This window comes from Rhopilema esculentum, chromosome 21 (assembly GCF_057945365.1).
Source record: "Rhopilema esculentum isolate cy_ngs chromosome 21, ASM5794536v1, whole genome shotgun sequence".
NCBI lineage: Eukaryota > Metazoa > Cnidaria > Scyphozoa > Rhizostomeae > Rhizostomatidae > Rhopilema > Rhopilema esculentum.
In genome coordinates this window covers 9326957-9338950 of record NC_142835.1, presented here as the reverse complement: position 1 = coordinate 9338950, position 11994 = coordinate 9326957, and the positions used below count along the sequence as shown (strand labels likewise).

General features: G+C 37.5%; 2 protein-coding genes across 2 annotated transcripts; one reads left to right on the top strand and one right to left on the bottom strand.

Annotated features, from left to right (window-relative positions):
* Positions 1 to 95: 95 nt before the first annotated feature.
* LOC135684680 (melanocortin receptor 3-like) lies at positions 96 to 4346 on the top strand. Its single transcript, XM_089114928.1, has one exon. The coding sequence runs from the start codon at positions 1632 to 1634 to the stop codon at positions 2541 to 2543; it is 912 nt and encodes a 303-aa protein (XP_088971054.1). The 5' UTR covers positions 96 to 1631; the 3' UTR covers positions 2544 to 4346.
* A 1533-nt stretch (positions 4347 to 5879) lies between these two features.
* On the bottom strand, positions 5880 to 6800 carry LOC135684679 (melanocortin receptor 3-like). Its single transcript, XM_065200313.2, has one exon. The coding sequence runs from the start codon at positions 6798 to 6800 to the stop codon at positions 5880 to 5882; it is 921 nt and encodes a 306-aa protein (XP_065056385.1).
* Positions 6801 to 11994: the final 5194 nt, after the last annotated feature.

The following is an 11994-nucleotide window of genomic DNA, read 5'->3' as shown; positions in this document are numbered from 1 at the left end:
TTTATCCAAATATTGAATTTTGTCCCTTTCTTCAGTTGTCGGTATTTTTAGTAGCAGAGTGTTACCCTTTTGTGTCTGTTGTACGTGGTCTTGAGACATATTCTACTCCAACGGAAGGGGGTTTTACAAAGCTGGGGTTTTACAAAGCTGGGGTTTTGCATAACTGGGCTTTTGCATAGCTGGGGTTTTACATTGCTGGGGTTTTACAGAGCTGGGGTTTTACATAGCTGGGGTTTTGCATTGCTGGGGTTTTACATTGCTGGGGTTTTGCATTGCTGGGGTTTTACATAGCTGGGGTTTTGCATAGCTGGGCTTTTGCATAGCTGGGGTTTTGCATTCTGGGGTTTTACATAGCTGGGGTTTTGCATAGCTGGGGTTTTGCATAGCTGGGGTTTTACATTGCTGGGGTTTTGCATAGCTGGGGCTTTACATAGCTGGAGCTTTACAGAGCTGGGGTTTTACATAGCTGGGGTTTTGCATTGCTGGGGTTTTACATTGCTGGGGTTTTACATAGCTGGGGTTTTGCATTGCTGGGGTTTTACATTGCTGGGGTTTTACATAGCTGGGGTTTTGCATAGCTGGGGTTTTACATAGCTGGGGTTTGCATAGCTGGGGTTTTACATAGCTGGGGTTTTACATTGCTTTGGGTTTGAAGCTTGCAACAATGTACATATAGATGTATTGCGCAGATTTTTCTAGTATATTTCGACCATTCGCAGGTGTGTTTCTTTAAAAACCCTCTCATTTTGGCTGCAAATCTCTTGTTTGGCGTATGGCGCAAAATTTGAGCTCCCCGGATTCTAATAACGAGCCTTCCTTCTTTTTCTGCCATCCACGAAGTCCGCATATGAAGCTCAAGGCATATCACTAGGATGGTGTACTTGATGACGTCACTTAGATACACTTAATTGATGGCAATTCTCGTTAGATACACTTACCTTTCTTAATTTCAATTTAAATTGAATATTCCTTGTCCAAACGAGGCATTGTAAACACAATTCAAGTTCAGTTTATTACAGGCAAAGCTTTTAATTTGTGCCCAAAATTTTTTGGGTGTTTTCTTGGCCTTCCATCCTTTATCCAAAGAGGTATGTCAATCAGACAGAAATCTTCGCACGAAGCCTTTGGATATATCCTTTAGAGTTTTGTCCGCATGAGATTTGATATTGTCAGTTAAACCATGAATTTGGTTTAATATTCAATTATCGTTAAAAATTCTATCGTTATTTACCGGCTAACCTTTCACATTATTATAAACTGTAACTTTAACATCTTTCTTTGCTTACAATGAATTCACAAAGGAACTTTCCTTTGACACGCGTTTTGCCACGCAGGTTGTCCAGTCCCACTGATCCTTTACTCTGTTGAGCAGATGTTAGAATGCTTGGGTATAAAAGCCATAGTCAAGTGAAAATATCCCACAAATGAAGCAAACGTGTAACAGCAGATGTGTAACTGCAAATTTGGTTGGAATTAAAAACTCTTGTGTTCTTTAGAGCACTATCTGTCAGACTTTCTTGTTTAGACGGAAAACTATTACTAAGCATATTGTTGACCTGAAAATTTTAAGATCATAGTATCGAGTCAAACCGGTCAAGAAAGAATTAATAAAATCAGAACTATCGATAACCATGGAAAATAACACGACAGTAAACCAGTGCCATCCTGCAACGATGGGTCACTTCATGGTCGCATTGATGTTAATTGCAATGCCATTTCATATTCTGATTTCATATACGCTTGCAAAAGACAGCACACTGTTTCTGCCGCGGCACAGAATCCTGCTCTGCCTCTCCATTTCGCATGGATTTCAGCTAACGATACCATTTGTATCAACAGTTATCATGAAATCTGGAAGCTTACATGCCCAAGGAAGTCCCTGTCAAGTGATGCGGAGCATCGTTCAGTTTAGTGCAGGGGTGACCATTGTGGTCTCAAGTTTTACCTTGATTGCATTGTCAGTGGAACGCTATATTGCTTGCATTCACGGTGCTCGATTGCATCAGATTGTAACAAATCAAAGAGTTACTTCTTTATTGGTGGGTTTCTGGTTTCTTGGAGCTGTTAGTGGAGGATTGATCTTCATAGGTAAGCAGAAGACCGTGGTTGCATCCACAATCCTCAGCGACACACCCAGTATAAAAATTTTGATAGTCGTCATTACGTTCCCAACATGTCTGATCCTCGTGTTTGTTCAAACTCGCCTATTCATAGTAAGTCGAAGACAGATAACAAGGGTTATGCCTGGTATGGCTGGTAGGAGACATCCGGAACAAAACAACATGGGCAGGAGGCAGATTAAGGTTGCTGTAATCGCTGGCATAGTGATCATCTCATATGTGATATTGATAATCCCGAGCACATATCATGTAGCTCTGAATATAGTGTCCAATGGCCTGAAACCCATGCCGCTCAAATCGAATCTTGTTGCTTTGTGGGCAGTAAATGCCTTCGTCGACCCGTTTGTGTATGGCCTAGGGATGCTTGATGTTAGGAGAGCCATCATCAGGCAAATCAAAATGATTCGTTTGTGCACGCAGTAGCTATCAGTTATATGTCGCATTTAAGATTTACTTAATTTACTTACTCGAGAATGAAATACCAATGCAACATAAAGGGCATAAAGCTCCCTCAGAAAACTGCCATAGACATCAGAAAGGTCACTCATTAGGCTATGTTCCCACATCATCGAAAGCGAGGAACTCTCTCGTGAAATTAACTCTGATTAAATTTCATTTAATCATCATCTAATTGCAGGGAGAAAAACAAGAATAGTAAAGTTAAAAATGCTAATGACTAATGCCATATCTCAAAAAAGCATTTCATAATGTTAACTATCAAATTCTCTTCGAAGAGCTCAAGCTTTACAGGGCTCAACAAAGTCATAAAGTAGCTACTCAATGTCGCACAGACGAACTTATACTCGCTTTTGGTGTATAAAATCAACACAACAGGTCTTCGCATAACATGTGACTTTATTACGCTACTGAAACATTACTTAATTGATTTCTATAACATATTGCATGCATGAGATTAAGTACAATGTTACAATGATCAGATTCGATATAAATTGTTGTAAGAATTTGTAAGAAAATGGGTAGAATCGATGCTACGTCTTTGTAAAATCGAAGTATGATAATTGAATTAGCATATAATGAAAATATGTAACTATGAAGGATTCCAATTAGTCTCATTAGGTTTATTTTTAGTGTGTTGCCAATACTAGCAGAATAACCATGGATAAATAACAGAAAGAAGAGTTTATTGTGCATCGTTTTAGGGGCAAAGTGTTTGAGAAATGTTCTGGCCCTTTTGTAATTATTTCGTCTTTTTTATATTGTTCGGGGGATGACCACTGATCAGTGGATATGATACTTATGTTATGTTATGGTATATGATATGATACTGTTTGTATAGGGTCCGGGTTCGCCGTTCGTTTTGTTTAAGGTTGCTACCTAAGTGCAAGGCCGGTTCGGCTACTCGTCGAAGAATTAGTTTGTACATAGATTCTTTATGTTATGAATAATATATCCAAAACCATGTTTTCTCTTTTGGTTCACGCATCACAACAGAGATATTGAAGTTACATCTGCTCAGTTGATGTTCGGGCAAGACTTATGTAAGGCTACGCCCATGCCATGTATCACTTGGTCCTGTTTAAGCATACAAACAGAATGAAGCTGTAGGGAAAACATTTTTCTGAAGAAAATAAAATAAATAGAACAAGTAAGACTTTTTTCACTGTATCGACCTAATAGTCCTGGCATTCTTTTAATAGAGTTAAGTGAAAGTGATGACGTCACAAAAATCTGTTTCTAAGAATTTTCTAATTTTTCATGCGGGCAGGAATAGTATGGTAAAATACATGTAACTATGCAAAATCAGCTTATTCTGCTACATGTTTCTTGAGATTTGGTCAAAGGCAAAATTGAAGTTTGTTTAACCGATTACTGTTATTTTGGCAGGGTCGTAGGTAACAGAACCAGGGCCAAAATACTGTAGTATGCGATAGAGACCGCACATCTATTGCTAAATTACAACCAACGTGTCGGAACCACGTGTTTCATTAACCATACTGGAAACAGTGGTGGATACTTGGGGTGGCAAGGGGGGGGCGTACGCCCCCCCCCCCCAATACTTTAGAGGACAATGGATTCTTTCAAAATTCGATAGTTTCTTAATATTTTGCTTCGAACGTCAATTAACTTTCCCGCCTGTGAATATTTATTTCTAGAATCTGGTTGTATTTGTAAAAATAGCTGCCCACATCTACAAGAGGACCGGTTATCAGAACCAAATTATGTGAAAAAATTTTTACAGAACAATTACAGAACTTGAGAATGGCTTTAAAAAAAGCAAACATTTTACAACATATTGGCTAAAAGCTTTTTCTTCTGACACTCCTCAGAGCATAAAACGTCAGAATAAGGGTCCGAAAGAACACGATGAAAAATTTATTCCCAGTTGTGGATCGAAATAGGCCAATCAGAAAAACGCTAACACAAGACCGGTATAGAAAAAGCTTTTAGCCAGTATGTTGTAAATGTTTGCTTTTTTCAAAGCCATTTTCAAGAACCAAATTAAACTCAAATTGACTATAAATGTTGTTTATTCTCAAAACAGCTTCTTTTAACATTTTCAATGGTCCGACAAAGTAAACATGATTCGTAGTGCCAAAAAATATGGGAGAGTTTTTCATGGCATATTCCTCGATATGTTTATTGCAAAGCACTTCGCATTACATTCTCTAGCTTATATCTATTCCTACCTAAAACGACTTAGCGATGTATTTGAATCAACCATAGGTACAGCAACATAGTCCCTGGTGTTCCTCAACGTTCATTTTTCGGCAGAGTTCCTTTTAATTTATACACAATGACCTTAAGCTTGTTAAGCAAGCAGAAGTACACAGTAATGTAGACGAAAATACGCTAGTCTTTAGATTGACTTGAAAATAACGAATTGATACCAAGTCCAGAAAAGCAGATGCCTTGATAGTATAAAAGACCCATCCCACACTATTAGCTTCCCAGTCTGCAGGGGCATGACATCACGTAAATAAAAAATAGTGCCAGACTACTGAAAGTTAAACTTTACAACATATATTTGACCCCAAAATTTCTGCTTTACGTAAGAGAGTGGTTCAGAAGAAAGGAAAACACTTGTCAGAAGTTTGATATATTCAAATTTTAATCAATGACCGTTAATTGGCATTTCTCTCCAAGTAAATCAGCGCAAAGAGGTGAAAAGAAAAATACAGGAAAGAGCAATGAAAATTCTTGGAAAAAGATGACAAAATTTACCATGAAGATTTTCTTCGCAATACATTTAAGATTTACATTCATGTACTCGTCTACGATGTTTGCTGCATTGAAATTTACAATAAAAATTCCTTTTTACATACAGGATGTCTTTCACTTCAAATCAGATCCCAATCCAGATCTATTTTCGAGAAACCCACACGACCTAATTCACCATATACCTAATCAAGTAACATTTGGTACAAACAGTCTAAGATCTTTGAGCCCAAGAGGAGTCTTTACCAAACGATATTAAATGCTCTGATTCTGTGGACGAAGGCAAACGACTTACAGAGCAATGGCCTGGCTCTGACTGCAATGTAACCTGTGTAAAGATGAAATGCCTTGAAACATATGCTTCAAGCGAATTCAGCATCATCGAGCAGAAGGTCAGTTTTATATTCAGAAATCAGGCAAAAATGGGCAATTAAAATCAAGCAACCTCTTTTTGGCGAAACTTATTTTGGCCTCAACGGCTTTCTAAACCTAAACTTCTCATTTACAAGACTGATCATTAAATTTTTTGTGCTACCCTCTTTCTTGTAAATTAGATGTAGATTCGACTTTAGTAAAGATAGACTATGGGATTAAACAGCCAAAAAAATGAATTCTTTTAATTTGCCTGATGATCGCTGTCCTGACATCTTTCATTCCAAGACCATACACAAGTGGATCGATTATTGCGTTCAATGTCCATAAAATAGTAAGGTTCTTCTTGACTGGCGATGGTTTTAGGCCATTGGACACTATATTCACAGCTACATGACATGCGCTCGGGATTATCAATGTCACATATGAGATGATCACTATGCCAGCGATTACAGCAACCTTAATCTGCCTCCTGCCCATGTTGTTTTGTTCCGGATGTCTCCTACCAGCCATACCAGGCATAACCCTTGTTATCTGTCTTCGACTTACTATGAATAAGCGAGTTTGAACAAAAATGAGGATCAGACATGTTGGGAACGTAATGACGACTATCAAAATTTGGATATTCGGTGTGTCGCTGAGGATTGTTGATGCAACCACGGTCTTTTTCTTACCAATGAAAATCAATCCTCCACTAACAGCTCCGAGAAACCAGAAACCCACCAACAAAGAAGTAACTCTTTGATTTGTTACAATCTGATGCAATCGAGCACCGTGAATGCAAGCAATATAGCGTTCCATTGACAATGCAATCAAGGTAAAACTTGAGACCACAATGGTCACCCCTGTACTAAACTGAACGATGCTCCGCATCACTTGACAGGGAGTTCCTTGGGCATGTAAGCTTCCAGATTTCATGATAACTATTGATACAAATGGGACTGTTAGCTGAAATCCATGCGAAATGGAGAGGCAGAGCAGGATTCTGTGCCGCGGCAGAAACAGTGTGCTGTCTTTTGCAAACGTGTATGAAATCAAAATATGAAATGGCATTGCAATAAACATCAGTCCAATCACAACCTTTCCTGTTGATGCTGGATGGCATTGGGTAATGGTAGTGGTATTGTCCATTTTTTCGACAGCTGATTACGTCTTATGCGTCTAAAGCAATGGACAATCTTTGATTGTCATCATAGTATATTTAAGAAGCCTTGCTTGCTTTATAAATTTAAAAGAATCAGAAAGAAGCAGTGAAGATAAGCCTAGATACATTACTGTTTTACTTGAAAGTGTTGTAACAAACTTCTCTATATTTATTGAATTTGGATGAGTACTCTGATTGGTTGCAAGAAATTGCTATAACTTTTTTAATTCTTCAGTAATTGTGAAGAGAAATACGAACGATAAATGTAACGTTTATTAATGACGTTGCCCATAAATTTCGCAACTATTTAGTGGTGTTACAATATATTTACTTCAGTGTTGCAACACGACAATCTAGAGGAAACGTGGACAGTTTTTAAAGCTTGTTTGACGGCTAGACAGTTTGCTGGTTAATCGGTTGCATAATTTGAGAATGCAAGGGTTCAATTACAAAGGCTAATTCAGCACAACACCTCTTTAAAACTTTCGTAACAGAAAATCGACAGATAACGTTGCTTTAGACATCTGCCAATCAAAATTGGCCAATCAATAACTGGTATACAAATAGTACGCTAATAGGCCACTTTGTAATCTGTCGTTATCAAAATTGCTGCAACCGGACGACCCTCTGCTGCAACCTGCATGCAACCTGCATGTACATTGTGAAGAATTTAACTTTCAGAACGAGTCAGGTAGCCAGGACCAAAACTAGAGAAGACTCTGGAAAGTACTGCCCTTGGATTGACGAAGAACTTAAAAACTAATGATCTAGAGATGAGTGGAAGAAAGCAGCCAGTGGCATCGCCAGCTCGAAAAGACTGGGGTGGACAAAAACAAATTTTCTCGGCTATGCCCTTCACTCTCTTGGAAAATCATTTTTTAATATTTTTTATTCATTTTAAAATTTTCTAAAAATTTTTATCTTTTGGACAAGCAACTTTTTGAAGCGAAAATCGAAATTCGAAATCTATTTGATCAGCCCAACTCCCACTCCCCCCCCCCCCCTCCCGTAAAAAAAAGTTTTTTGAATGAATTTCGAGAAATCAGAAAATCGACAGCTGGGAAAACCACCCCAACCCCCCCCCCCCCGTGGCGACGCCACTGAAGGCAGCACTTTAAAGCGAAGTTAGAAATTTTAATGAATTCATATAAGCATATCTGCAATTAGGTAAACAACTTCGATGCCCAGTTAAAAAGAACTATTTTTCAAACGAAATTATTTTTCAAGGTAACAGTAACATGAAAGAATCTTGAGAGCCTTAGATCAGCTTTTAAATAAAAGATCGAAAAGTATGAGCATAGTATGTCTAAAGTAACAGGTCAAAAATAATTTTGGCAAAAAAGAAATTGCTGAAAGTATGAATCAATTTTCTGCTCAGTAGGTAAGGGCCTTGCAAGTGGAATTGATGATATTCCAAATCCCTTCTATCGAGGGGACAAAACTATTAACGTCCATAAAAAGAGGTTTAGGTTTTTCCCTATCCGGGAACAGGAGCTAAAAGATGCAGTTGGGAGACAAAAAATGTTTTTATAAAATACAAAAATACAAAATGTTTTTTTATGATAACATCTCAAGTTTCTTTTTAAAACTTGCATTGCGATATGTAGCAATGTCCCTTGTAGCGATATTCAACATTTGTTGGAAACAATCTTTTGGTGGTACAAAACTTGTGAATGGCTTTGAAAAAAGCAAACATTTAGTAAACTAAAGCTTTTCGTCTGACACTCTTCAGAGTTTAAAACGTCAGAACATAGATCGAAAACTCTACGCTAGGAAATACATATACTCAGTTGTGGATGGAAATAGGCCAATCAGAAAACACGAGCACATGACTGTATAGGTTGACCAATCAGTGCCGCTTGCCTATTGAGAATCTCAAACGGCAAGCGGCAAGCGGCACTGATTGGCTGCTGTTGCGCTGCATGGGGCTATTGTGGCATTACTGAAATCTCGAAACTTTAAAAACTTCAAAAACAGAGCTGCTAGGATCGTAACGAATAACAGTTTTTATGTCTCTAGCAAACCCCTCATTGAGAATCTAGGCTCGAAAACAGTCAATGACATGGTTAAACACAATAGCAGGACGATTGTTTATTAATCTTTAAACAATATTGCCCCGCAATATATGAGCGACATGTTCATAAGAAATTCTCAAAGTGCAGTTGGCAGCTACGTAATGCAGACACTGACTTGAAGGTTCCAAAGAAAAACACAAGCAATCGCAAGAAGTCATTTTCGTTAAGGGGTGCCAGACTTATCTAGATTCCGAAGCTAAGAAGGCAACATCTCTTAGAAGATTGAAAACTTTGCTCTAATTTTTGTTATTTTGCTTGTTTTGTTTTAATATCATACTTCAAGTTTTTAACTATTGTATATATATATGTTTTGTTTTAATATCATACTTCAAGTTTTTAACTATTGTATATATATATATATATATATATATATATCATAGATTGAAGAAATTAAAACTACATGGTTTATCTCACTCTTCAGGAGATGTAATGACACCAATGAGATGTAGAACATCTCCTGAAGAGTGAGTTACTCACGAAACAGGCTTGTAGAGATAAACCATGTAGTCTTATTTTCTTCAACTCTATGATATATCACGCTTTACGTGCTAACGTATTGACCACTGTGCTACGGAAGTATCAAGAGCAAATTTCTATATATGTATGTTATATTGTAAATTTGAAACATCAAGGGAAATAATATTTAAAATAATGTAAAAGAGTACCAAAAATTGCGAGGGTAGGGTTGGTTAGAAGGGGTTGTGTAGCGTATCTTGTCATGTTTAGATCTACTATAACTATTTACCATATTCTTTTTATGTTAGTTTTTTTAGTTTAGATGCATGGCCCCTTGTAAACCAGCATTGCTGAATGGGCTACCATGCTTAAATAATTGAAATAAAATGAAATGAAAATGAAACACTGGATGGGGAAAACAAAGGGAGTGGTTGGTATATCCTTTCATACTATCCAAGTGTATTCATCCATCAAAGTACAAAAAAGTATCTGAATCAAGCATTACAGTGTAAATTAAATTACGACAATTACCCGAGCTGCAATTTACTCCAGAATTCGAAGGAGCATGAAAAGTAAACATTTCTTTTGATTTTTTTGATTTCTGATTTTTCTGATTTTTCTTGGCGTGTTTTTATTGATTTCGTTCGCTTTTTAAATGACATTGAAATATTTGTCAGCGATTCATTCCTGTTGCTTTGCAATTCCCGCAGAAAGACCTTTCGTTGTCTGAATGTTCTCCTGCGGAATTGTTTGCACACAGCAAAAGCTGTACTTTTCGAGCAGCTGAAAATAGAGTTTAGCTGAAAATAGAGTCCGAACGTCTAATGCAGGGGCGAAACTTCACTATTTTCATTAGGGGGGGTATGAAGCTTAGTTGCCCGACGAAAGGGCGTGGCATGCTTGATGAAAGGGCGTGTCCTACATGAACTTCATTTTTAGAGCACATCGCCTCAAGGGCTGAAATCATCGAGAAGCTCGAGAGAGGGTCTTTAGACTCAGGCTGTTTGTTTTAAGTCAAAAAATATGCCTCTAGTTTTTCTGTTTTGGCTATAAACATTTGTTTCCGAAAAGCAAGCATTTGTAAGGCCTGTCTTTTCTATAAAAAAACTTTCTTCACTTTCTAAATCACCTAGCTATTAAGAGAGCAATTCAAAAAAGAGATTGAAGTAGGGTCTCAATTTTGTCAAAATGGAGCACCAAAACACAGCTTGGAAATTTCGGAATTTAGAAACAGCTACGCAGATTACAATGTTCCAACAAAAAGAGCTTCAGTTGCATTCTCTGAGTTTCATTTTCAATTTTCGGTTGCTCCGGAAGCAATTTCAATATTTTTAGACACCCAAGCACAAAGTACGTATATCTAAATTCACCATAACAAAATCCCTCAAGCAAAGAAAAGTTTTTTATTGGAGGTATTTTACAGGTATACCTATCATCAAAGCTCAATTTTCATGTTTTCGTAATCATGGACATTGTTCAGAAATAGAATAAACTCGAAAGATTTTTTGCAATTCATATCTTAACTACAATTTCTTGATAAATTTTATATTACTTCCCGCTTGAACTGATTAAAACTTTCTGTTACTTGTTATGGTTATTCAAATTTTTTTAGTTAAAAAACTTTGGCGTCTGTATGACCATTTTCTAGCGAAGGGTGCAATACTTTCGAACCGTAAGTGTAAAACCTTAAGAGAATTTTGGGGCATAACTCCTTATGGATGTATTGTTGTGAAGGAGCAGCACGCGGTTAATCCTTCACTCGTTCCTAGACCTCGAAGTTGCATTAGTCAGTTGTTCACGCCACGTTGTAATGAAAGGGTGTTCACGTTTGATCATGTTTATTGTAAATAGTTTTATTATGTTTCTGTTGATGTTATGAAATGTTTAAAAACCCAAATGATGTCCTGACCTAAATTTTTAAAACATGTTTGATTTCACGAATGAAAGTTTCATACATTTGGAAAAGAAAATATTGATTGATTTTCTCAACAACGTATTCCGAGATGGTATATCCTTCATTCTTTGATTCATGATGCTTCTAAAACTGTCAGTGTTCTATGGGCTCCGAGGCAGGATGGAACGTTGAGGGGGGGGGGGGGGGGGGCTTTTCAAGAGAAAATTTAGAAATCACAACAAAAGATTTTGAAAAAAGCTCACTTGTTTTGCAAAAAGTAGGGGGAGGGGTATACACAGTGTTTAATTTCCTTCTCGCATCAAACACACTTTACTTTCTGTCTATACTTTTGCTGTCGATCAATACTTCAGACTTCATCTCGAGGCGAAGATAAACATGTGCGCGTTGAGCTCCAGACGAAAGCGCTGATCAGTGGACGGACGAAAGACAGAAATGTATATATGATGCTGTTCCTTGCCTCGTTTCTGTTTTGTTTTCCCAACTGGGAGGAGATTGAAAAAAAGATGGGGGAAAAGACCATGAATTGAAAAACCAACCTAGGGCAAAAAGTAGCAATAAAAGTGCGACCTAAAGAAAATTTCCAGATTTGCCCGACAGATACACTAGCAGCCACAAATTTGCCCGACAAAATCTGCTTTTTTGAAGATTGGGGGGGTGCAGCACCCCCCATACCCCCCAGTAGTTTTGCCCCTGGTCTAATGTCGAAAAAATATATTTTTTGAATGTTTTACTTTT